A 23,090-nucleotide genomic window follows, 5' to 3' on the forward strand; every position below is an offset into this window, starting at 1 on the left:
CTTTGGGGCACTACATACATTACAGATGTAGCTGTCCGCTTGCGATCAGTTCCCTAAGGATGCATGTTGATCCCAAGTGTGAAGAGGCCTTTGTGTAGGAACTATTGGTGCTTTCAAACCTGTTCACATTTGGTGAAGAGCAAATCTCCTCTTAACACTTACTTTATGTGTAGGCTAAGTCCTGAAGCACTCCTCATGTTTCACATTTAATAAGACTCAGCTTCCCACACCAGACTTGTTTTCTTTCAAGTCATCCTGTAAAGAAAAACAGCACCTCAGTGATATAGATTGTAGTAAAGAGTCCTGCTGCTGGCTAAGATGCAGCTCTTCTTGCTCCGTTGAGGAAGCGAGATTTAGAAACGAGCTTCATTCAGAAGACGATTGCGTCAATGAGTTTGTACCCAGAGGGAGAGCTGGGGTTATCTTATCCGCTTGTGTGGGAGAAAAAGCTAACTTTATCAGAGGGGTGGAGCCGTGCTGGTGATGGATGTGCATTTTCGTCAGCTCTCAGTTCAGATTGTAGACCGGCTGGAGTCAAAATGCAGCAGCTGTCCTCAGTTCACTTTGTGTTGCCTGCTTAAACACGTTGACTAATGAGTTTCGGGTTAATTGGTTTGCGAGAGCGAGCGGAAATCTGTGATGAGATTTCATAACCAGGAAGATGTTAAAGCTCCTGTAGTTCAGGAGGTTATTCTTAGCTCAACCACCTGACCTTTAATGGTTCATCATCATATTCACAGAAATAAAGAGCTCAAGAGAGAAACAACATGCAAGTCTAGTTAATTCATCCACCAAATACACATTCTGTTGATTAAAGAGTCAAATAAATGTAACTTTCATTCGTCTAATTGTTGCAGCTTTGGACCTGAGATTTTTTATTATATAGTAGTTTGCAATAGCTGGGGTTCCATTTCATTTTGTCCTTATTTTCCTCTTGACAAAAATTACAATAATCATGTTTGATTATTAAAAAGATAATTCTGATACTTAAGTTTTCAATTCTGGCTGCAAATGATGATTAATTGATTAATCAGTCTCGTAGTTTTTAAATATCACAAAGTAGTGAAAAATGTCCCAGGGTATTTATTTTTATGTAAATCAGAGAAAAGCAGCAAATCATTTAATTGTCTCTGATTAATTTTCTATAGTAGTGTCTCATGTTGTAGATGCTGTTGTAGTGACTTTAAACACTTTAAACACAAGAATCATTTTGTAAGTAAACCACCTGGAGTTTGTTTCACAGATTTTCATAATGTGGGATTGATTCAATCCAAACAAACTTCACCATACTAAAATACAATAATGTGAACGCACCGGCAGAAAAGCCGGTCCGCTGAAGATTTATTTAAAACAAAATTGAATTGCAGAATTCAGAGGTTAAGTGTTTTTCGTTGAGGTTCAGACCAGCCACACAGAGCTCAGTAGTTCTGTGAGCAGATCAGATAAGTCCTCTGGTGGAGCTCTGGAGCGCTGCTAAATGATTTACTGAGCACTGACCTCCATAATGAAACCATTACTGTGGACAGCTGCTTACCTCCATGTTCACATTTGATCTGATGCATCAACCTGCCAACAGCTCAGCCAGACAACGCTGCAACAAAACAGCCTGTCACAGTCACAGACAGCTGAAAGCTAAGAATTCGCAGGCTGTTTCCCTTATTGTTGGTTTATTTAGTACTTATTTAATACCATGTTGTGGTTCAAACAATCTTAATCAAGTAGACAGTGTAGCTTTGGATGTCCTGATAGAGTCATTTAGGCCCCAGTGGAGTGATACCAGAAAATGAGATGAGATAGAACTTCATTTATTCTGAAAGATATGTTTGTGCCCAAGATGGTCAGTAAGTATACAGAATAAAAATACATGGCCGCAGAAGATATGCAATGTTTCAGCGATCAATTTTCTGCCTCGTAATCCGAGACAATGGCAGCAGGCCAAGAAATACATCTCTCAAATGTAGGGAGGAATAGTAAAAAGTTGTCAGAGGAATAAATACTCAAGTAAAGTACAGACACCTGAAAAATCTACTGAAGTACAGTAACAAAGTATTTGTCACTTTTGAGAAGAAACAGCGGCTCTACTCCGAGCTCTCTCTGCATGTCTGAGGATGTCATATGATCATTTTCACCAAGTTGCTGTTAAGATTTGAGGTCAGCTGAACTTTGATTTGTACTACCTGTCACACAGTGTCAAGAGTCGGCCGTCAGATTGTTTCCTCAATTTGCTGGCTACCTGATAATAACTGGTGACCTGTTGCTTTGTCACCGGTAGTGTGAACACACCATAAAGCTCAGCCCGAACACCCAACAGAGGAAAATCACTTTGTCTCCCTGTATCTGCAATCTCATTCTTTTGATCACTACTCAGAGCTCATGAACACAGGTGAGGGTTGGAACGTAGTTCGACTGGTAAATTGAAAGCTTCACCTTCCGGATCAACTTCTTCTGAACCACAGCCGCCTGGTAGAACCGCACCAATCTGTCTGTGGATCTCAGGCTCCATTTTACTCACACTGGTGAATAAGAACCGGAGATACCTGGAGACCCGGGGCAGCAACTGACTTCTAACCTGGAGAGAGCAGTCTAACAAGCTGCTATGTTGATAGGCCTCAATTACCAGCAGCGAGACCCAGGGCAGCAACGGGTATCTTATCAACGGGTCTTATTCACAATTGTGCTTATTTCATCGTTTCTCCTTGGTTTTTGTGCTTCTACTGTGGTTGAGTAGGCAATGTAGTTTAATTATTTAGTTATTTGTCTGTTATAAGGGTGTTTATTGTTAATATTTCCTATTTTGTTGTGCTGTAGATTCCGAGTCTGCACACAGTATTCAGCAGCAGTGTTCTGCTGTCTGACTTCCTGTCTGGCTCGATCTGCTCTGTGCAGATTGACGTGGCTGTGGTCCGCTTCCGTCATCAATAGACTCTGCACGTATCAGAGCGGGGAGAGTTTTCTTAGACGCTGCTGAGACATGTCGTGGCGCAGCTGATGGAAACACGAGCATTGTCTAGAACGGCTGCAATCAGCGGCCGTGACAGGCCTGGTGGAGTCTAGGGGATGCAGTGTGTTTCTTTAGATTGCACATTGCACAATAAGTTCAAGAAGAGTTCTTGTAGTAATGATTTCTACTCCCAGACCACTAAAGAAACCAACCTGGGTCCAGGCTGAATTATTCGGGGTCAGGTCTGAAAATGAGCTTGAACGTGAGAGACGAGCTGTTGACGGGTGGTTTACTGCAGCACCCTGAGGTGAAGGTCAGGAGCTCCACTCTGCTTTCTGACCTGCAGCACGAGTGATAAAACACAAGAACAAATTACCCTCTGTGTTTATCTCCCTCTCCTGCAGCCTGCTTCACTTCTGTGCAATTAACTTGAATCCAGTTCAGTCATTTATCTCACTTCTGCTTTACTTTCTGTTTGTGTTTCTCTCTCTGTTTCTATTTCTTTCCGCTGTTTCCAGCTCTATTTTTACTTCTCTCTTCCCTATAGGCTCCATCACTTTCCGTCAGCCCGACAAAATTGTCCTGCATTCAGAATGAAAAGTGACAGCTCAGATGAATGTAATCAGGAAATACTGAGGCGCTGAGGAGACACTGTTGGAGCCAGTGAGTCCTCCACAAAAGAAAACTATACGCACAAAAAAAAAGAGCTCCAGCTACATGCGGTTGGGAAAGTCATGATGCATTTATGGTGAAATGGTTCCAAACTCTTTTCTAGCATGTAGGACAGCCTTTATGGCCCTGTGTCACATTTTCTCTACTGGAAGGGCATCGTAGATGACAATTTGCTGTCCTGTTTTTGTTGTTACCCGTCTGTTGAGGTGCCCAACACACTAATCTGATAACAGAAAGTGGAGTTAAAACACTGCAGTGATTGCACTGTTGTCTACGAGACTCCTGTGTTTTACGAGGGGTCTTTCGTCCTCATACCTGCTGAGAGAGCGTCAGAAAAAGAGATGGTGAATGCGACGAAGCTGATGAAAAACAAGTTAACAGTTTGTACAGGAAAGGTCTCAGTGTGTCAGTTAATGAATGCAGTAAGAGTCAAAACCAAGAAAAGTCTCCCCCAACCTTCACCCCCTAAGCTGACCGCTAACATTATTAATCATTAATCATTAACAAGATTTCTGCCCGCCTTTGAAACTCAAAACAAATCTTGGGTTTAGCTACTTTAATTATGGGTTACATGCAGGTTCAAAGGGTATGCTACCGAAAGTACAGGTAGAACTGAGGCTTAAGTGAAGTTCAAGCGCTGAAATTAATTAAACTGTCAGTTGAAGAGTCAGTTAAAGTGCTCAAGTGTAACAAAGTTTAAATAATCAAACTTGTGTTTAAAACGGTGATCCTCCACCACCCGAGACAAATATCTAACCACACGATCATGTTTTTAACAAGAGATTTCATCAGACGATTTGGTCACATTATCATGAATCGGTTCCACTGAATTATTGATTGATCATTAATAGTTATTGTCCAGTTTTATTTGTGATTGAGCCTTTACCTCGACCACCAAGTGGCTGTTGTGTGTCTGATGTTCAGCATCTGTGTATGTTCTGCCAGAGGGGAAAGTGCTCGTCAGCCAGATGATGTTCTACAGAGCCCCAAAACACACGCACACACACACACGCACGCACGCACGCACGCACGCACGCACGCACGCACGCACGCACACACACACACACACACACACACACACACACACGCAAAGTCCTGTTAATTCTGTGTGTGGTTTGTTTGTGTTTGTTCAATGATACCAGGTAGAGTCTGGTTAAATAATTGATAGCAAGCATCCATCAGACACACACAGACACACAGACACACACACACACACACACACACACACTGGCCTCAAGGGAAACTTTAGCACAACATGATCTGTAACTGTAGCACTAAAAAAGAGTGAGACGAAATGATGACGGACAAGAGGATAAAGAACCACTTTCACACACATGCGAACCATATCTGAGGGCTCACAGCTGTGATAACACACACACACACACACACACACACACACACACACACACACACAGATGAACAGGATGGATTGTGTTGATCGAGGGGTTCTGTCTCACATCAGATTGGTGCTGCCGCTGCTGCAGGCCTGGTCACAGCTGAAATGAGAAGACGGACATTGATCGATAGATAAAGAGAAAGAGAGAGGGGAGCTTCCCGTGATATCACACTTCAGAGTTTTTTTCTGAATCAATAAGCTGTGAGAAGAAGTCAGTAACACACATTGAATGTATTTACTCTCCATAGCTGTTTAAAGTTACAAGAGAAACAAGAGACGAAAGACAGAAGGTGAGGTGAGAGAGGTCAGGGGCTACTCAAGGGTTGGGCGATGTCTGACGAATTGGCATATGACGATGGCCGTGGTGAAACATTGAGAAGGACGACATCATTGTTGGCAGGTCGGGGGCGTGGGGTGTGTGTGTGTGTGTGTGTGTGGGGGGGTGCTATGTGTTTCTAAATCTGAGGTAGTGTGTCCCCTTAGAGCTGCTGTAAGGCTGGAGTTGCTCATTAGCTCACCACTGTAGCAAAGTTCTTTAAGGCAAGTCTTGCCACCTGGCATCTTGGCAAGACCAGGCTCCTATCTAAATGAATGAAGAGAGAGTCACAACTTCACTGTCAGTGGTCACCTGGACTGCATGTACAGAATTACTAGTCAAATCTGATAAAAACCACTCAAAAAGGTTTGGTGACTTTGACTGTTGTGAATCAAAAACGTGATTGGCTGATATCTTTCCCAGTTCGGCACCCGCTTTTCACACCACAAATACAGCTGGAAATATCCTCAGGTCTCTATGAAAAAACTGCCAGTTTTGTCACCACATCAAGTGGTGGAAATATCTCTTGGTGTTCTTAAATATATCCAGTGGTGCGACCCAAATTGCAGTTGCCTGTTTGGCAGCTTTGTTGGCTGTAATAACGTCCCCACTGTCCCCTCCACCTCCTGATGTGACAGGTTTCTAATAAGCATATGATGTGAACGTGATATGCCATGTTTGCGGCAAATTTCGACCTTGGACATATCTCTGGTTGCAGAAACGTTAACTGCTAACATTATGTCCTGATGACTGGGCTGTATACTGAGGACCCTCAGCTACGAAAATACAAATAACAATGGCACGATTAAAAGAAACATGCTACCAATGTGACCGAGTGTCTTGGGTTCACCTAATTGAGCTGGTTTGATGAGAAAATAATGAACGGGACATGGAGACGTAACAGTAGTGCACTGAGCAGCAACAAATGGCATCAACGAGCCACGATGAGTGGCTTTACAGGTTAACATTACAGTCCACTCAAAAGTTCTGTTTTCTAAATATGTCAGCAGGCATTGGGTGCTTATTGGTGCAACAGGAAAATAAAGCAGTTATCAACAAAAGTGTACCATTTCTACCTTTGTACCATTTGTATTATGTTTTTAAAATGTGTCTTTAATAGCTCCATGATGATGTATTTTGTACAGCCAACAGACCTTTTTCACAAGATGTCCTAACAAGAAAAGCGACGGTGCATTAAGAATGGCTGCATCTCATTCAGTCTTCCAGTCCCAGAGCCCTACTTATGTGCATAAGCCAACATTAATGTCATTAGATCCACTTTGGCTTTTCATGCCATAACAAGTCACAGTATCTGCTGTGCAAAAGGTCTGCACGTTATGCGGTAGTATTTGGATATTATGTATCAGTCTGCTGTACAAATGATGCTCTCAGCCAGCAGATCGGGCAGTGAGTACAGAAAAACGCCTGAGAGGAAGAAGCTGGAAAGTCCTCTGTAGCGTCCATTGATGGCTGTAGAGACAAATTTCCACAAATTCTCCCAGATGTCTATCTGACAGCTGAATTACAGTGTGTAATGGTGTAGTTTCCAGAGTCATGGCTGGGGACTAAAGTGGGTCTCAGTGGTATTGCTTTGTGCAAGAAAATTGACCTTTCTGCAGTCTGTCTTGAAGTTGCTTGTTCCCTGCAGCGTGAGCTATCTCAGAGGAGCTGTCCTGTGAACCCACAAAGGTCTCTGATTTTACTGAAGTGATAAAAGTGAAAGCAGGCAGAGCTACAGCCTACTTCCCCTAAAGGGTAGAAACCAAGTGTTTCTGATGTTTGTAACTCAGAAACTTGCTGGAGGTTTGCACTGAATGAAGCCTCAGTCTGACGCTCTGACGATTCCCTTCATCTTCATCCACATCAGAAAAAATCCACAGTACCAGCAATCTAAGTTTTTAAACTAAATTATCTACACATTTGGAGACATTTTCACTTATTGCATCATCATATCTGTAGATATGAACTGTGAGAATATCAGTGAGCAAAAATGTAAATATTCTTTCCACTTGCTTCTTAATCCCTGTAAATTGTTGTTTTACAAATGAACTTCAATTACTGAAACATCAAATACGCTGCATGTCGCCTCCTACACTTGCTGCGGTGTTGTGATGATGACCGGTGGCTAATAAGCATATAATGTGAATTATTATTTTTTCAATATCTTTGGGTTTTTGACTGTTGGTCAAACAAACAAGCAATTTGACTTTCAGAACATTTGAATGTTCTTTCAAATATTCCACATTATCAGTTGATTCCAAAAAAATATAAGAATAACTGATAGCAGAAAAGTTTTAGTTGCAGCTTGAACCTTTAAGTTTTGGCTGAAACTGCTCAGAATTACAAGTAGGTTCATGTTTATATACACACTTGTATATTTTAGCATTTTCAACACAATAAACGACACATAGTAATAAGGCAGAGCATTTATTTACCCCACTGGAAAAAACAGCCTCCTGCTGTTAAACACTCATGATGCATTTATGATTTCTTCTGTGATTAATGGGTCACGTGCAGATGCAGACTGCCCTTTGCATAAACTGAGATAGTTTCACCCAGTAATTGTAAATGTATAGGTCATTTGTAATTGCCTGCTTATTAAACAGTTTGCACACACTTATTTTAAAAGCTTCGACATTACTGAGATTTGTCATCTTAACCTCCAGGGGGGCATCCAGCTGTTTTACATAACCACTGTAACAGACATTCAGCCCAAAAGAGAGGTTACGTCACACACAAATCCTGTTTTAAATATGAATATCACTGTTGCTGAAAATGAAATGTGATGATGAATGTTTTTAGTAGGAGCTGCAACAGCAATGTGTTACTCTGGTGGGTCTTACGGATGGGTGGATGGGCGGATGAATGGATGGATGATAATGAGTTGTCAAACAGTGCTAGCTAGCATTAGCGCATGGTGGAAAATTGCTGCCTTATCTCCCTGTGGAGGCATCCCCTCTGGTAGCATTTTGCAGTTAACATGAGAGGCCACAGCCACTGCTGGCTTTAAAAAGGAAGTGCGAAGAGAGAGAGAAAGAAGACCGAGATATGGGAGAAGCAGGGGGCAGATGGCATCTCATTCCGATAAGCTTATCGGGGTTTCCCATGCTCCTCGCTGCCTCTCCTCCTCACATCTTCTCATGGTTCTCCTCCTCTTCTCCTCTGTCCTCTCATCTTCTCTCCATCCCCCCCAATTTGCTTCAGTGCCATACAAGATCACCTCCTCCAGCATCCGCAGGAGAGAAGAGTGTGTGTGTGTGTGTGTGTGTTGAGCTTCAATCTGCCCTCCAGTTCTCCTCCAGTGTCATTTGCAGTGCCAGCTCGAGTTGCTCTCAGCTCTGCAACAAATCAGCGCTTCAGTAAACAAGAACTTTGCATTCCAGTTTCTTTTTTATATCAGAAAACGAGCAGCACTTAAGCCCCATAAATAAAAGAAGGTTGGTCTAGGATTCCAAATGCAGCACAGTGTCTGTATTTCAGAGTCTGTGTAAAAGACCCTGTGTAAAACATAAATAAAATCAGAATGCAATAATTTGCAAAGAAACTGCTTTTACTGAAAACAGTGTTATGAAGTGTTCCTGAGGTCACTTTTTGGCAAGTTACTGACCCTGACCTTGTGAAGCAGCTGCGTTTCTGTTATCATGTGATCTCTTAAATCCATCTTGCCAGACTTCAAGCTCAGCACTTGTTGAGCCATTTAACGATTGGATAAAAACAACAATGCCATCTCTTCAAGAGGTTAGCGTAGCTGCTATAGCATCAGTTATATCAGAACTGGAGAATTTATTCCACTGAAAGAAGAGCAAAGAACGACATGGAAGGCTTTTTTTGATTGAAAAGATGTCTGTACTCTTCTCTCGACTCACTTCATTAAGAGTTTCATGTGCCAGCTGGCTCCACTGCTGGTAGCACTCTCTTATTGTTGTTCTGATACAGTAGGTTAGAGTTATTTAAAGTGGCTGCCTTTTTCCAAACAGTTTCTGGTACCGCCTTTCAGGATGGTTCAGGTTATCATAAACAAGCCGCGCATCAGTAGGTCAAGTACTTAACGTCAAAATAACAAGTCATGACCACAGCCTCTTAGCCTGGTTCCCTTGTCCTTATGAGTTGTCTCTGCCTTTGTTTGATCAGAAGAAAGGCTCTTCCTTGTGGCTAATCAAAAATAAAACTACTAATGAAAGCAGGAGCGCTGTGCTGTGTTCATGGTGACATCTGAAAATGATGGTAGTCATAGTAATGACAGAAATTGATATATCATAAAACTGGCATATAGTGACTCTTCACACATGCAAACACAAACTAGAACTTTTTTGTTGGAAGTGTTGGTGGTATCAACATCACCTTCAGCTTATATTCCTCCATTTAAAACTCTGCTTTTGTTTCTAAAGGTTGCACATCTTCCAAATGTTTGGTGCACCCATTGATGAAAAGGTGGCAATGAATCCAACTCTTGTAAACTTCATTCCTATATCAGTACCAGTCAGAGCGGAACAATATGAAGTCCTCAGGTCAAGACTCTGCTGTCCACTTACATTTATATAGGAGAAAAATTATGGACCATCTTTGAACAGAGGAGGTGGCCTGTACTGAGTCCCCTTCCCAGACAGCTTAACAACCATTCACATCCGGGCTCACGTAGCCCTAACATCCCCCATGAAGGCCGGTTGGGTTAACGACTCACGCGTGACCTTAACGACTCTGTAAGGACACTCCCACACAGGGTTTTAAGCCTGCAACCCCCTTCCACTTACTTAGAACTGAAGAAGCTTCTCGGATGAGATGGGAGGTCTTCAAGAAACTGAAACATGTCCAGTTGCCTACAATACAGCACTTAGAATTCAGTATCAAGAGTACAAGTAAAAGTAAATTATACATATATATATATACTGTATGTTTTGAGAAAATGTGAAGCCACTGCAAACAAACAAAGGTAATGGAAAGATATAATTCATTGGGTCAGATAAAGACAAATGATCCTGTGTGATTTAAAAAAGATCAGGCATGGGTGTGTGCAGACATGGAGGATTTTTTTAAAGAGAATAGGTGGAGACTTCTTGAAATCTTCAACAGCACAAACCAAGAGCCCTGAGAGCTCCTGTTCATTCTGATCCCGGGATCAACTCGGGTTTATTGAGGTTGCTGACTGGGATAACACAATAAACGCTGTTGCAACAGATTAACAGACCTTTAGCATTTCAGTGGACAGAATCCCTTCATGTCTTAACAAGGCTTTTAATTTGAAATATTTGTGGGAATGTGTGACTTGTACTTCAAATGTAGCTTCTGCCATCTTGTTGCACTTGTACATTACTACAAAATACAGACATTAACACACAAAGTAGAGTAAATAGAGTTTATGCACCATAGTTATTTTCTACAAGCCTTTATTTGTTGGTATCACCACCTCACCCACAGCTATTACTTGAGATGTTGGTTTAATTTGCCTACCAGCCAGATTTTGCTTGAGGAAACCCGGTATGTGCAAATTGGATTTGAAAATCAAATTTCTGATTCCTTTAAAGTGATAAATTCACATTTTATTCTTTTTAAATAAAAAAATCTGATTTATTTTCTTCTTTCACATCTGTCAGGATTATTTCTCTGGCTTCAGGTGTACGTGTGTGTGTGTGTGTGTGTGTTAGCAGAATGTTAAAGTTGTTTCACATCAGTAGCTGCATGTGGTGGAGAAGTGTGTGTGTGTGGGCTGAACCTGCTGATGCAGCAGAGATACCAGGTGTAATAGAGCGCGACCCTTTTACAAAAGTCAGCCCCTAATGTGCTGCAGAATGTACACACTCACACACACACACACACACACACACACACACACACACACACACACACACACACACACAAACAGCCAGACGCTCGTTGCTGCTGCTGCTGTACACACAATGTTAAACTGTTTTGATGTTGTAAATGGTGATACACACACAGTGTCGAGCTGGCATGTTTGTCGCTTGCTGATGCCAGAGCAGCTTCCACGCATGGCTGAGAAGTCGAGTGTGTGAGTGAGGAAAGGGAACAGAGGGAGGAAGATGATAAATAAAAGGAAGAAGGACGTGAAGGGTTAAAACAGTTATGGAAGAATCGATAAAGAGCGGGAGGAGGTGGTCTGGAAGAGACTGATGCTGGGAGGCTGTGTTGGGTTTTCATACATCGTTGGGATTAAAGAGGAGGTGGACGGAGTGAAGAGGATGAGGAGGAAATGGTGAAGGGGGGGAGTGGAAGCAGGATGGCGAGGATTAATGTGCTGGTCAGTAAACATGAGTTGTAGCCAGGAAGAAGCTCCCTCGCCGTGCACTTTAATCTGTTCCCTGCAACAGTCAGGATTTGTTTGGAGCTGTTTATTCAAACTCTGCTCGTTCCCGCCTCTCATAGCTCAGATTCCCTAAATAGTCCATTCAGTTTAGTCTTCTTGTTTGGCTCCGGCTCCGTTCCTGAGTCCCAGTCACTTAATCCTATTGAGCTAATTTATTTTGTTGGAGGCTTCGAGGAACTTTTATCCTTCCTCATTATTTTTTGGACCACACAAGCATCATTATTAAGTTCCAATAAAGGCCTTTAGTCCTGCCAAAACAAAGTGTTATGGCTCTAACTTCTGTTCACTGAAGGAGAGCAACAAGATGCCAGTGTATGCCAAGCACACCTTACTAAAATAAAAATGCAGTTAGGCAGCCGTGAAATAAAGCCTTTCGCCAACACTTCTTTCTTCATGCTGTGTTGATAATGTCGATCCATTTTTTGAATGATTTAGCAAAAATTCTGCCCATGTCTTGCATACTGCCCCATTAATGTGAAGAAGGTTACAGTCTCCTCATCGCTCCACACAGATCTGATGTTTTCAGCTCTTCACTTGAAGCAAAGGTGGGAAGTTACAAAGTACAAATACTTTGTTACTGCACTTAAGTATATTTTTCAGTTATCTGTACTTTTTTGACAACTTTTGACTTTTCCTCCCTACACATGAACGCAAATATCTGAACCTTCTCCTCCGCATTTTCAAAACAGGCTTGTTACTTTAGTTTGATGCATTTGAGGAGAATTATGGATTATTGCACGCCGCCTTCCCAACATCACAAGACGGATTTCAACCTATCAGTGCACATCACGTACGGCAGACGTAACGAGATGACACAAAGACGTAAAAGACTTAAGAAGACAGAAACAGACAGAGGGAGACTGGAATGGGGAGAAAAGGCGTGTTAGTGTCTCGTATCTGCAGAGACCCTGCAGCCCTCTGCCTGGATTTTCTTATTTTCTCACTTTGTTGCTGCTCGGACGCTTTACCAACACAAAATGTGGCTATTTGACGTCCTGGGAATGAGACTCAACAGTCAACTGTCTTTGTGGTGCGTTGAGGAACAGCTGGGACAAATCCTACTGATTCTACCTTAAAGTTTAATAGTCTTTGAATTATATTAATATGACGTGAGCTTCAGTTAGCTTTGACCAGAAATGGCCGCTAGAAATGTCCTTCAGAGGGAGACTCTTTACTTTGATACTTGATCAATTCTATTAAAACTCTTCTGCAGTATTCCAACTTTTTATGCTCAAATGTCCCATGTTTGAACTTAAACAGGTGGAATCAGGTTTTGCCCTCTAGTTGTTATGAAGCATACTGAGTCTGACATTCATTAAGACCAAAGGACTGCAGTGTTTGAATAAACCTCTCAGAACCTGCCGGCTGTGAAGTGAATGAGGAGGAGGAGCAAAAGGGAGGAGAAAATGGAGTAAAAGGTTCTGCTGTATGGTTGTCGCAGTGTGTTGGCAGACCCTCAACCTCTGTCCAGGAACACACACACACACACACACTGAAGTCTGAAGGAAGTGAAAACACCGTCAGTCGTGTTCCCCTCTATTAACCTCTTCTTCTTTCCGTCTCTCTTTATCCACCTTCACCTATAGTTCCCTCTTTTTAAATTTTGTCACTTTCCTGCTCTCTCTCTCTCTTTTTCCCTCTTCAGTTGTTTCATTTTCTTTTTATCTTTCTCTCTCTGGGCGGCTGTGGCTCAGGAGGTAGAGTGGGTCATCAAGTAACTGGATGGTCGCTGGTTCGATTCAGGGGCGATGATGATGAGCAGATAGCGCCTTGCATGGCAGCCTCTGCCATCGATGTATGACTGGGTGAATGTGACAAGTGTTGTGAAGCACTTTGAGGGGTCAGTAGATTGGAAAAGCGCTATAGACATGTACATTTACCATTTCTACCTTTCCATTTGTTTCACTTTATAGCTGCTCAGGTGACTTCTTCATTTAAGTTGCCAAATGAACTTAAACCGAATATTGAAAATAAACATTTATTAATGCAAATGTGCTTAGATATTGCTGAGATATCATTGCCTACACAGAGTCTTGATCTGATATTATTATTTAAAATAAATAAATGAATAAATAAATAAATAAAGTTCAGTGTGTGCTTACCTATCTAAAAAAGCCAAAGAGCTTTACATTATGGGAATGTTCAATGCCTTTTAATGACATTCCTATAATATTTTGTGTGTTGCTTCCATCTCTTCACCTGCACCCTGGACAGAAAACAAAATGTCCGTTCAGAAACAACAGTATCATGTCAGACTTTTGGTGGTTCACCTGAAAAATGTTGTAAAAGACAGAAAAGGGATTTTTGGTAACAGCAGCATGTTGGCAGCTGCTCCACCATTTTGATTCAGACTCAAATTTTCATGATGGACTGCCATCAAGTTTACCACCAGGATTTCAGATTGGGGGGAATCTGAGGGGAAAATGGGGGAAATTCTGGTCAATTAGTTAGATCTCAATAACTTCTGGAATAGAGAGAGAGAGTGAGGAAGGAAGTCAGCCATCAGGAGTAAAATTAACCTGAATAAACTTTAAAACATTACCTCCACATTTCATCAGCAATGGTGGCTATTTAACAGTGATGGCTATGACTCCCATGATCCCTCTCTACTTCATGAGATCGTCAGACTACATCTTTTGTTTTCATTGTTTCAATAAAGAGACCCCTAGTGGCAGAAATACATCCTGTAAGTGCCGATGAGCAGAGCGCTGCAGCTCCTTAGGGGTCACCAGTATGAGCTGTGGTTGTGCTGGGCATGCTGGGTAATCTCTGCTGTATCTCTACTTTCAGGTGACGGGACGCTTAGAGTTTGGGATGTGAAGAGCGCCGCGTGTCGATTGGCCATCCCAGCGCACAAGGCTGAGATCCTTAGCTGTGATTGGTGCAAATATGACCAGGTAACCACCCACCTGAAGCTGCAGCTTTGCCTTTACTGAGATTTTATCCTGACAAGTGTAGTTTATGTTTGGACTGGATGTACCTAAGTCTTAATACATCCAGCTAAGATTTTAACAGGTTAAGTCTAGTTTGAAATGTATTTATCCTGCAGTATTTTGGTTTAAGATGATCAAGTTTCGTCCACCTTAAATGCAACATTAACAAGCTTAATAGTGGATTTTTAGGTCCCATATTGTAGAACGTTGGATTTCATGTCTTTTTTCATTATAAAGGTCAAGGTGCTGTAGAAATACTGTGAAAGTATCGAAAAATACTTAATCTCCCTAGAAATGCGTGGCCGGCTTTCTTTTTTTTCTTCTTGCTGGCGCACATGCCGCCCCTCCACAAATGCCGCCCTGGGCGCTGCCCATACTGCCCATATGCGAAACCGCCCCTTACCCGCAGATTCCACTGGATACGGCTCAAAACGCAACTGGTGGGGGTTCCCGGACTAGGACGACGGAGCACAATCGTACCGGAGCCGTAACGCAGCCGTACCGTAGCTTCACCGTATCCAGTGGAACCTGCGGGTTACTCTATTGGCCGCACAACATGGAAGATCTGGGCATTTCATTGCCTGGGTGTCGAACCATTTTGGCTTCATACGCCACTGAGCAGCCTTCATAGGAATGAATGGGGCTCCGTCTCCAAGGCTGTGTCCAGGTTTTAATGTAACGTTCTTGGTTAAAACACGGACAGAGCTGATGCAGAAACACGATGGGTGATGCTTGCTCATGCCTGGGACAACCGACCAATTAGTGCAGACTGGGCCTTACAGAAGGGGGGGGTCTTAAAGAGCATAGAGGTGCTGAGAGAAATAATGTGCTTTTTTGAACATAATAGACATCCAAAATAAAAGCATTAACCCAAATATGTTTTTTTTTAAGAAGTCAACTTTATTTCATTTAAAATATTTATTGTGAAATATATTTAACTGGGCATCAAATGCCCTATAGCCCTTTTATTTTGTTTTATTTATGTATTAAAGGAGCTATACTTTAGGTTTGTTAAGATGCATTTTATCAGCTATATTCCTCCTTAAAGAGATGTGTTAAAGGTCTTTTAACTACATTAAATAAATAATTGTGAGTATGTTAATAGTGATTTGTTGTGTGTGTGCAGAATATTGTGGCCACAGGTTCGGTCGACTGCAGTGTGTGTGTGTGGGATCTGAGGAACGTCCGACAGCCTGTCAGTCAACTGCAGGGCCACACCTACGCCATCCGCAGAGTCAAGGTACACACACACACACACACACGCAGCTTGGTTTCACATGCGCTGTCAAATGTCTTGTTACAACACTTTGTTCTCAGAATTTAGAGCAGAATTAGTGTGTGTGGGGCCGTGCCTGACAGCATCAAAACACCCACTTAAATGGACCTAATAAGACCACAGAGACACGCACACACTCACGCACACACACACATAAAAAAGAAGTATGTGTGTATATGAGAAAAGACAGCTGCAGAGGAGTCCCCAAACACATCCCACTTACTCAGATTAGACACATGCCACGTCACATACACACACGCGCACACACAGACGTCATGAATACGCAAATACAGACGCATGCACGCACACACGCACGCACACACACACACACACACACACACACACACACACACACACACACACACACACACACACACACACACACACACACACACAAACGTACACACAATCACAAACTGTGACACACAGACTCTCACCTGAGTTCACCCAATCAGGGAACTGTCTTACTCAAGCTGTGTTTTTCAGGACCGGTGTCACCGATCGATCGATGAAGCCCTCTCTAAAACTGTGTGTGTGTGTGTGTGTGTGTATCTGCGTTTTGTCAGTGTTTGCAAATCTGTCGGCTTGTATCGATGTAGTGGAGCGAGCAGAGAGGAGGTGAAGAGATTCACGATCAGCAGAAGAAAAAAGATAAAAATAGACTGAGAGACACTGAGAGACACGTTCCGTCCAACTGTCTGTTTTTCCTTTTTTGTAACTGGAGCTTATTTGAATAGTTTTGGCTTCATTCTTAACAGTAAAAGTATTAATTAAATCATCAGTTTAAAACATCCATTGCAGCTCTGACATGCTGTCCTGTTACTGTACGCACACAGTGTTCCTGTGCAGTGAAGTGTGAATACCAACAATTTGGCTGAAGTGGACGAACTGCTGATGAATAATGCTGCTGCAAAATGTGCTGAGGCAGGTGATTATTTTAAAACTGAACTAACTAAACTAGAGCTGCAACAAGTATATTCAATTATACGTCTTTTCAAAATATTACCGATGCTGAAAAAAAGATGTCCAGTGGAGAGCCAGAACTTTACATGTGAACATAAAAGCATTACACTAGAGACAGATATCATAAAGCAACACATTACAAGTAAATATGAAAACATACATCATACAACAGTTCAAAGTTTTCATGATGTTTTGCTCCATGCAGCAGGGAGGATCTGAACCCCTTGTTTAAACCTCAGTAGTCTGAATGAGGCGTGCACTTTACCAGGTGAGCTATTTATCAGCTTTATTAAATATCATGTTTTGGTCGTCCAACCTTGGAACATTAGCCTACCTGATGAAGGTTGGATGAAATGTTAAGCCAGACAAAGATGAACTTAGTACTTTAGAGGCAAAATAATGAAAATAAAGTCAGTTGAATGTTCTCGGAGAGAATAATTAACTGAAGTAGTTTTTCTCCCTGATGAAACTGTGCTTCGTCACCACGGCTGCTCAGAGTCTTGTGATGTTTGTTGTTTTTGCTTTGGTAACAAACGACTTCTGCTGATGATACCAATAAAGCTGAAAATATAACTGAGGGACAGAAAGAAAGAGAGATGCAGGAGAGAGAGAGAGAAAGAGAGGTGTTAAACGAGGCACAGAGCGAATCTGCCTGATAAGAGACGGTGAAACCGTCAGAAGCAGAGAGGGGGAACAAATGAAGGAATAAATTAATTTAAGAGTGCTTAGCCGACAGTCAGTGAAATGACTCTCTGCGGACTCTCCTCAGTCTCTCTGTGTCGGCACAATCCTGGAACTGCTGAGCAGAAAAACTCTGCTCAACCCGCCTAAAGACATTTTTCACTCGGATGGATAAAATGTCTCGTTTTTTTTAACATTCACACCTTTTTACAAGATGAGGGAAAACCTCCAGCTGCAGCCCAGAAAATGACTTCAGTACAACATCAAAAAAACGCTCTGAACACATGAAAGTGTGTTAGCCAGGAGTCCCCGAGGAGCCCAGACATTTAGTTTCTTTCTCACCACAACAAACTGTAAACAGCACAGCAGGTCTTCTGCTTTGTAATTTGTATTTCGAACGTTTGCTAATTTCTTCTTCAGAGATTCAAGGCATGTTTCTTTTTTTCTTTTTAACTTTCAACATGAAGAAATTGAAAATTGAAAGTTGTTTACACCACCAAATGTCACTCACAAATATGAGATAACTGGACTTGTGACAGCAGCTCACTAAAAATCTTGTTTTGCGAGGGAACACATTTATTTTGTAACACATTTTTTAAGTTTTTCAAAACAGATTTCAGAGTAATATTCATGATGTCTGGTATAGTTTTGTGCAAATCTAAACCCCAAACATGTTTTCTTTTAAAAACCAGCAGGTGTGTAGCACCTGAAGCAGAATTTAAGCATCCATTCTGACAGTTATGTTTAGATACTTCGCCATTAGCTACAGAAAAAGGCCGGTTAGCAGTGGTGGACTTGAGATGTTTGAGGAGCTGGGGCAAAAAACAATGGGTATCGCCGCCCCTGCATCCCCCCAGAATGCACCAGTTCCAGTTAGCTTAGCTGCTGTCAATGAAACATAAACATGGGTAACATTTGAGCAAACAACTGATACTGTCACTCGTGAAAGAAATGTTCTGCCCATTGTTCAACGCCACAGTACAGGAAGAGCAACTTCACAGGCGTGGCGAGGCATAAAACCGCATGGTGTTCATTCTAGTTTAAAATCTAATCTTCTCGCTTGTTCTTCCTGCAGTTTTCTCCGTTCAGTAAGACCTTGTTGGCGTCCTGCTCGTACGACTTCAGTGTCAGGTAAGATTGACTCTGCTGCTTTTATTACTTTCTTCTTCTTTGCTCGTTGCCCTTTATGTTTTTTTTTATATATATTATATCTTTTCATCCTAATCATGAAGCTCTATGTACATTGTCACAAATTAAGTTTTCGTTGGCTTGCTTGCGGCTGTGTTTCTGTGAGAAACACCAGAAGTAAAGGGGCCAACATGTCAGTGCTTCAGTCAAGACTTTGAAGTTTGTGTGTAACTCATTTCACATTAATGAGCCGTGGAAAATGAAGGAGCTTTTACAGGTTGAAGTTTAATAGAGTTTGCGCAAAGTAATTTATGGTGAACATTAGAGGGAGACACCCCGCAGAGCTTATTGAAGAAGAAAATCAAGATGACACACATGGACAAAAATTCCTGATATTGATGTTACTGTGCAGAACTTCATTTTTCTTGATACTTTCAAAGGCAGTCCTGCTTGTATTACCTCCTTATTAGCTTCTTAGGTTATATTAAAATCTTAGATTAAATCAGTGTTACAGATCTGACACATTGAAATCAACACAAGAAAAGGATTAAAGGACAGTACTCATATTTTTGCATGTTTTACATGTTTAAATACAAACATTTGACATGTCGGGGTCAAATACAGTAGCGATGGATGGGGTCATATTTCTGCTTACACTCCTTTTCTTTCAATTACCAGCTGAAGTGGATCAATGGCGTCATCCTGGAAGTAGTAATGAGCGAGGACATTGTGATAATGTGTGATAAAGTTAACTGGTGTGTGAGATGGAGAGAAATATGGAGATGAGACGAGCTGCAGAGGCTCAGTTAATAAAATCTGTAATATCAGGCACGATTGCTTCTGTGTGTGTCCTTGGAGATCATAATACTTCATAGTCTTTCTCGCTCTCTGTCTCTGTTGTAGTGATGGTGTTCATGAGTTACAGCAGTCCAGGATTCTGGGAACGTCTGTTCTGTTCTAGAAAGCTCCTGATGAATCTGTTATCACCTGTCTGTCGATGATGGATGAATACACATGGGTCATTCCACGCCAAGTCACCCAGAATGTCATGGATTTTCTCGAAGAAATTCATGTAAAAACTTTTATAACATTCGGCGCTAAATGTAATCCTTTTGTGACTCTTTGTATGTGTGTCCTCAGCCTCACCAACATCTTCTTTTGCACTGGATTGGGTTGAAATTTGTCCTGAGAGAGACACTAAGGATAATTTACAACATGTATTCATTTAAAGGTGCTATATGTAAGAATTTAAGTTGAAACCATTTGAACATTTTTCAACAAAATATGAAGAAGTAACAGTTCTGACATTATGACGTCTAAGTATTGTGTTGCAAACGTATATAACCTACTGAAGTTAGCATACTAACTAGCTAGCCCCCACCCGTACCAGTACAAAGCTCTTGCGCTGGTGGTGTAAACACCAACATTCCCCAGGTTCTCTAAACTCCCAGTCCAGACTGCTAGCTGCATGGCTAACTGAGCTAACTGGCTAATGGCAGCTACAGTTAGCAACAGTTACTCTTGCAATATACCACCCCCTGTGTGTTTTGAATCCAACTGGTGGTCACTTCTTACATATTGCACCTTTAAACAGTTGTTGCAGACGTTTGCATCAGATTAATAACAACAATTAATTTGTTACCTGAACGAAGTATCTTTCAGTTTCCAAAATTTCCAAAAATCTCCACTAGTTAATCTTACTTTAAACTGTGTTTTGATTTTGTGTAGTGTTAATACTTCTATCACATCTAGACATCACATCTATGACTTGGTTTGAACTGGTATGGAATGACCCATATACAGATGGGATGAGATGGATAATAATTAGTGGATTGTTTGATTACTCATCAACAGGAAATCATTTCAGTTATTCAGATATTTGGCAATAGATCATCATTAAAATCAAAAACACTCAACACTTGCCTGTTTTAGTTGCCACAATCACAGATGAAGATGGTCCAACTTCCTGTGTCAAAAAGCCACAAAAACGTCTGGAAATGCCTCAGCACTCTTTAAAAATATTGACTGATGTGACTCGAATTGTGGTCAGCTGTTTGGCAGCCTTGTTGGCTGCAATAACACCACCACCTTACCTTCCACTTTCTGATGTGAAAGGTGGCTAATAAGCATCTAATGTGAATGTGATATGACATGTTTGGTACAAATGTCAACCTTGGTTGTATCTGTGGTTAACAGGAACGTTAACTGCTGACACTATATCCTGGAGACAGGCCCGCAAGTAAAACAAGAGTAAAAACAGCTGCTCTTTGGTTGAAGTGAATATACAGCATGCGACAAGGAGTCACAAATAGACATTCCTTCTTTTTAACGGATCACAACCAAAAACGTTTGGACACCCAGAGGTATTAGAGGGATGAATACAAAAACATTATGTCAAAGAGAAGCAAAATCATTTCATTTTTGTTGCAGATGTATCTAAATAACTGTACTCTTCTGTCGAGACTTAAATGAAGATGGAAGGATGTTTGGTGGCAGGGTGACAGAGGCGTGATGCTGATATAAATGTCAGATGTTAGTTATGTGAAACTATCGAGAGAGCGAGACAGAGAGAGCGAGAGGCAGACAGAGAGAGAGAGAGAGAGAGCGATGGAGTGGAATGTCAAAGGGAAAGCAGGAAGGCTGAAAGATAAAAGTGGTGAGAGCTGGCTGTTTGCCAAACAGTTTTATTGATCCGTGCTTTCATTGGCTCAAAAACTCTATGCTGAGAACTGTTTTCATTAAAGGATGCCCTGACACACGCACACACACATGCACGCACGCACGCACACTCGCGCGCGCACACTTTATTAATACTTTATTTTCACCAGGGTGATTTGCTAAATACAAAATGTCCTCTCCTCACATGCAACCCTGCTACCTGTCCGTTACTGAAGCGTCTGCAGCCCGAGGCAGCAGATTACCACCTGTGTTGACGTTTCTTATCAGGCAGCAACCTCAAGTGGCCGTAGTTATTATTACAGCAGCAAAAGAGGAAGTCAGGTTGCGTTGTATAAAGAGATAGTCTGCTTAATGAGGAGATCGGGGCTAGATAGACATTATAGAACTATTTTCTGAAGAAACATGATCAGCATATTGGCAGACCTCCCAGCATGCATCGTTTGAGAGGTAAAACTCTCCCGAGACCCGTCTTTTTTATAGTTTGAAGAAAACATATGTTTTGGGATCTTGCTCCTTGTCTTTAACACATTTTGAGAGAAGTCATGGTTCTCTTTTTTTCACAATGACGAAAAAACTAAAACATGCCTACCATGATAAAGATTAGTACCTTATTGCTAATGTTGGAACAAAATAGCAGCAATAGGAGCAGCTACTGCTGTTTCTTTTGTGAAATGAGGAATGGGCTCTATGCACAGCTCCACTACTTCCTGAATTTAAGGCAGCTCCTTTATTTCCTGTCTTACATAATTGAACAGACTGATTAATCCAGGTGTAACTGAGTAGTCACAATGATCAGTCACACCTGGATTGATCAGTTTGTCCAATAATGTAAGACAGGAAATAAAGGAGCTGCCTTAAGGTCAGGAAGTAGTGGAGCTGTGCATAGAGTCCATTGACTTTTCAAAGTACTCTTCAAATGTAAGGAAATCAAATTTAATTGAGGATTGTTGGTGTCGTTGATTCAACTTAATATCTTAAGTTAACTGGAGATTTATTTTCAAGTACAGTTAACCTTAAATTGTGTTTCACAAAAAAGAAATCCTAAAATATTTTAAACAAACTATTCAACCTAAATTGAGTTTACTCAAATATTTAAGGCAGCAGTTGAACTTAGACTTAAGTTGAAATAGTCCCAAATTATTTACAGTGTACGTGTATTCCTATTTTTGTTTTTTGTACTTTTATCTGTTTCAAAATGTAAAATCCCAAACCCTTAAGGTAAAGTGAACCTCGCAGAGTCCTGTCCCATTCCTATTTCGACCATTTCGGCCCATTGCAGCCTCTCTCACTCAAAAACGTACCAGGAGACGTCCGTGAGGGTTCAGGAATATTTTGTGAACTACGAGACTTAACCTGACTTTCTGTCAGCATGGAGGTGAGGAGATGAGGACAGAATTTTTATTTTTGGGTGAACTGTTCTTTTAAAGCCTTCAGGGGGCCTTAGACCCTGTCTGCCTGGTGGATACTCACATCTTTTGCACTTTGTTCTGCTTTCTTTTATTTGTAATCTGAGACAAGACTGAGACAACCCTTATGACATCACTGTGACATCATTAGGTTTATTTTTTAAGAATGGGAAGCACCGCCAGAGCAGTGGAACACATTTAACAACAGTCTTCACAGGCTGAGAAAGTCGTTTCCTGATCATCCACAACTGAATAAATTCATTATCACATCATTAAGTCTTCCGGACATGATATATTTTTAGCGGCCAACACAACCTCTGACCTTTGCAACAAACTTGCAACAAACTTTTACATTGTTATGTGCTAACACATTAGCA

At 41.4% G+C, this 23,090-nt stretch overlaps 1 protein-coding gene across 4 annotated transcripts in view; it reads left to right on the forward strand.

The window, feature by feature from the left end:
• Nucleotides 1-23,090, forward strand: part of pex7 (peroxisomal biogenesis factor 7) — a 66,846-nt gene that overhangs the window by 8,788 nt on the left and 34,968 nt on the right. For 3 of the 4 annotated variants that reach the window (XM_084377587.1, XM_084377588.1, XM_084377589.1), the window contains exons 9-11: nt 14,438-14,544; nt 15,707-15,820; nt 18,576-18,631. In XM_084377587.1, the coding sequence (XP_084233713.1) occupies nt 14,438-14,544; nt 15,707-15,820; nt 18,576-18,631 (277 nt within the window). Of the gene's footprint in view, nt 1-14,437; nt 14,545-15,706; nt 15,821-18,575; nt 18,632-19,306; nt 19,328-23,090 lie in introns of those variants that run through there. The other variant, XM_084377590.1, reaches the window with a different exon arrangement.

This window comes from Pagrus pagrus, assembly GCF_965226575.1.
Source record: "Pagrus pagrus genome assembly, chromosome: 16".
NCBI lineage: Eukaryota > Metazoa > Chordata > Actinopteri > Spariformes > Sparidae > Pagrus > Pagrus pagrus.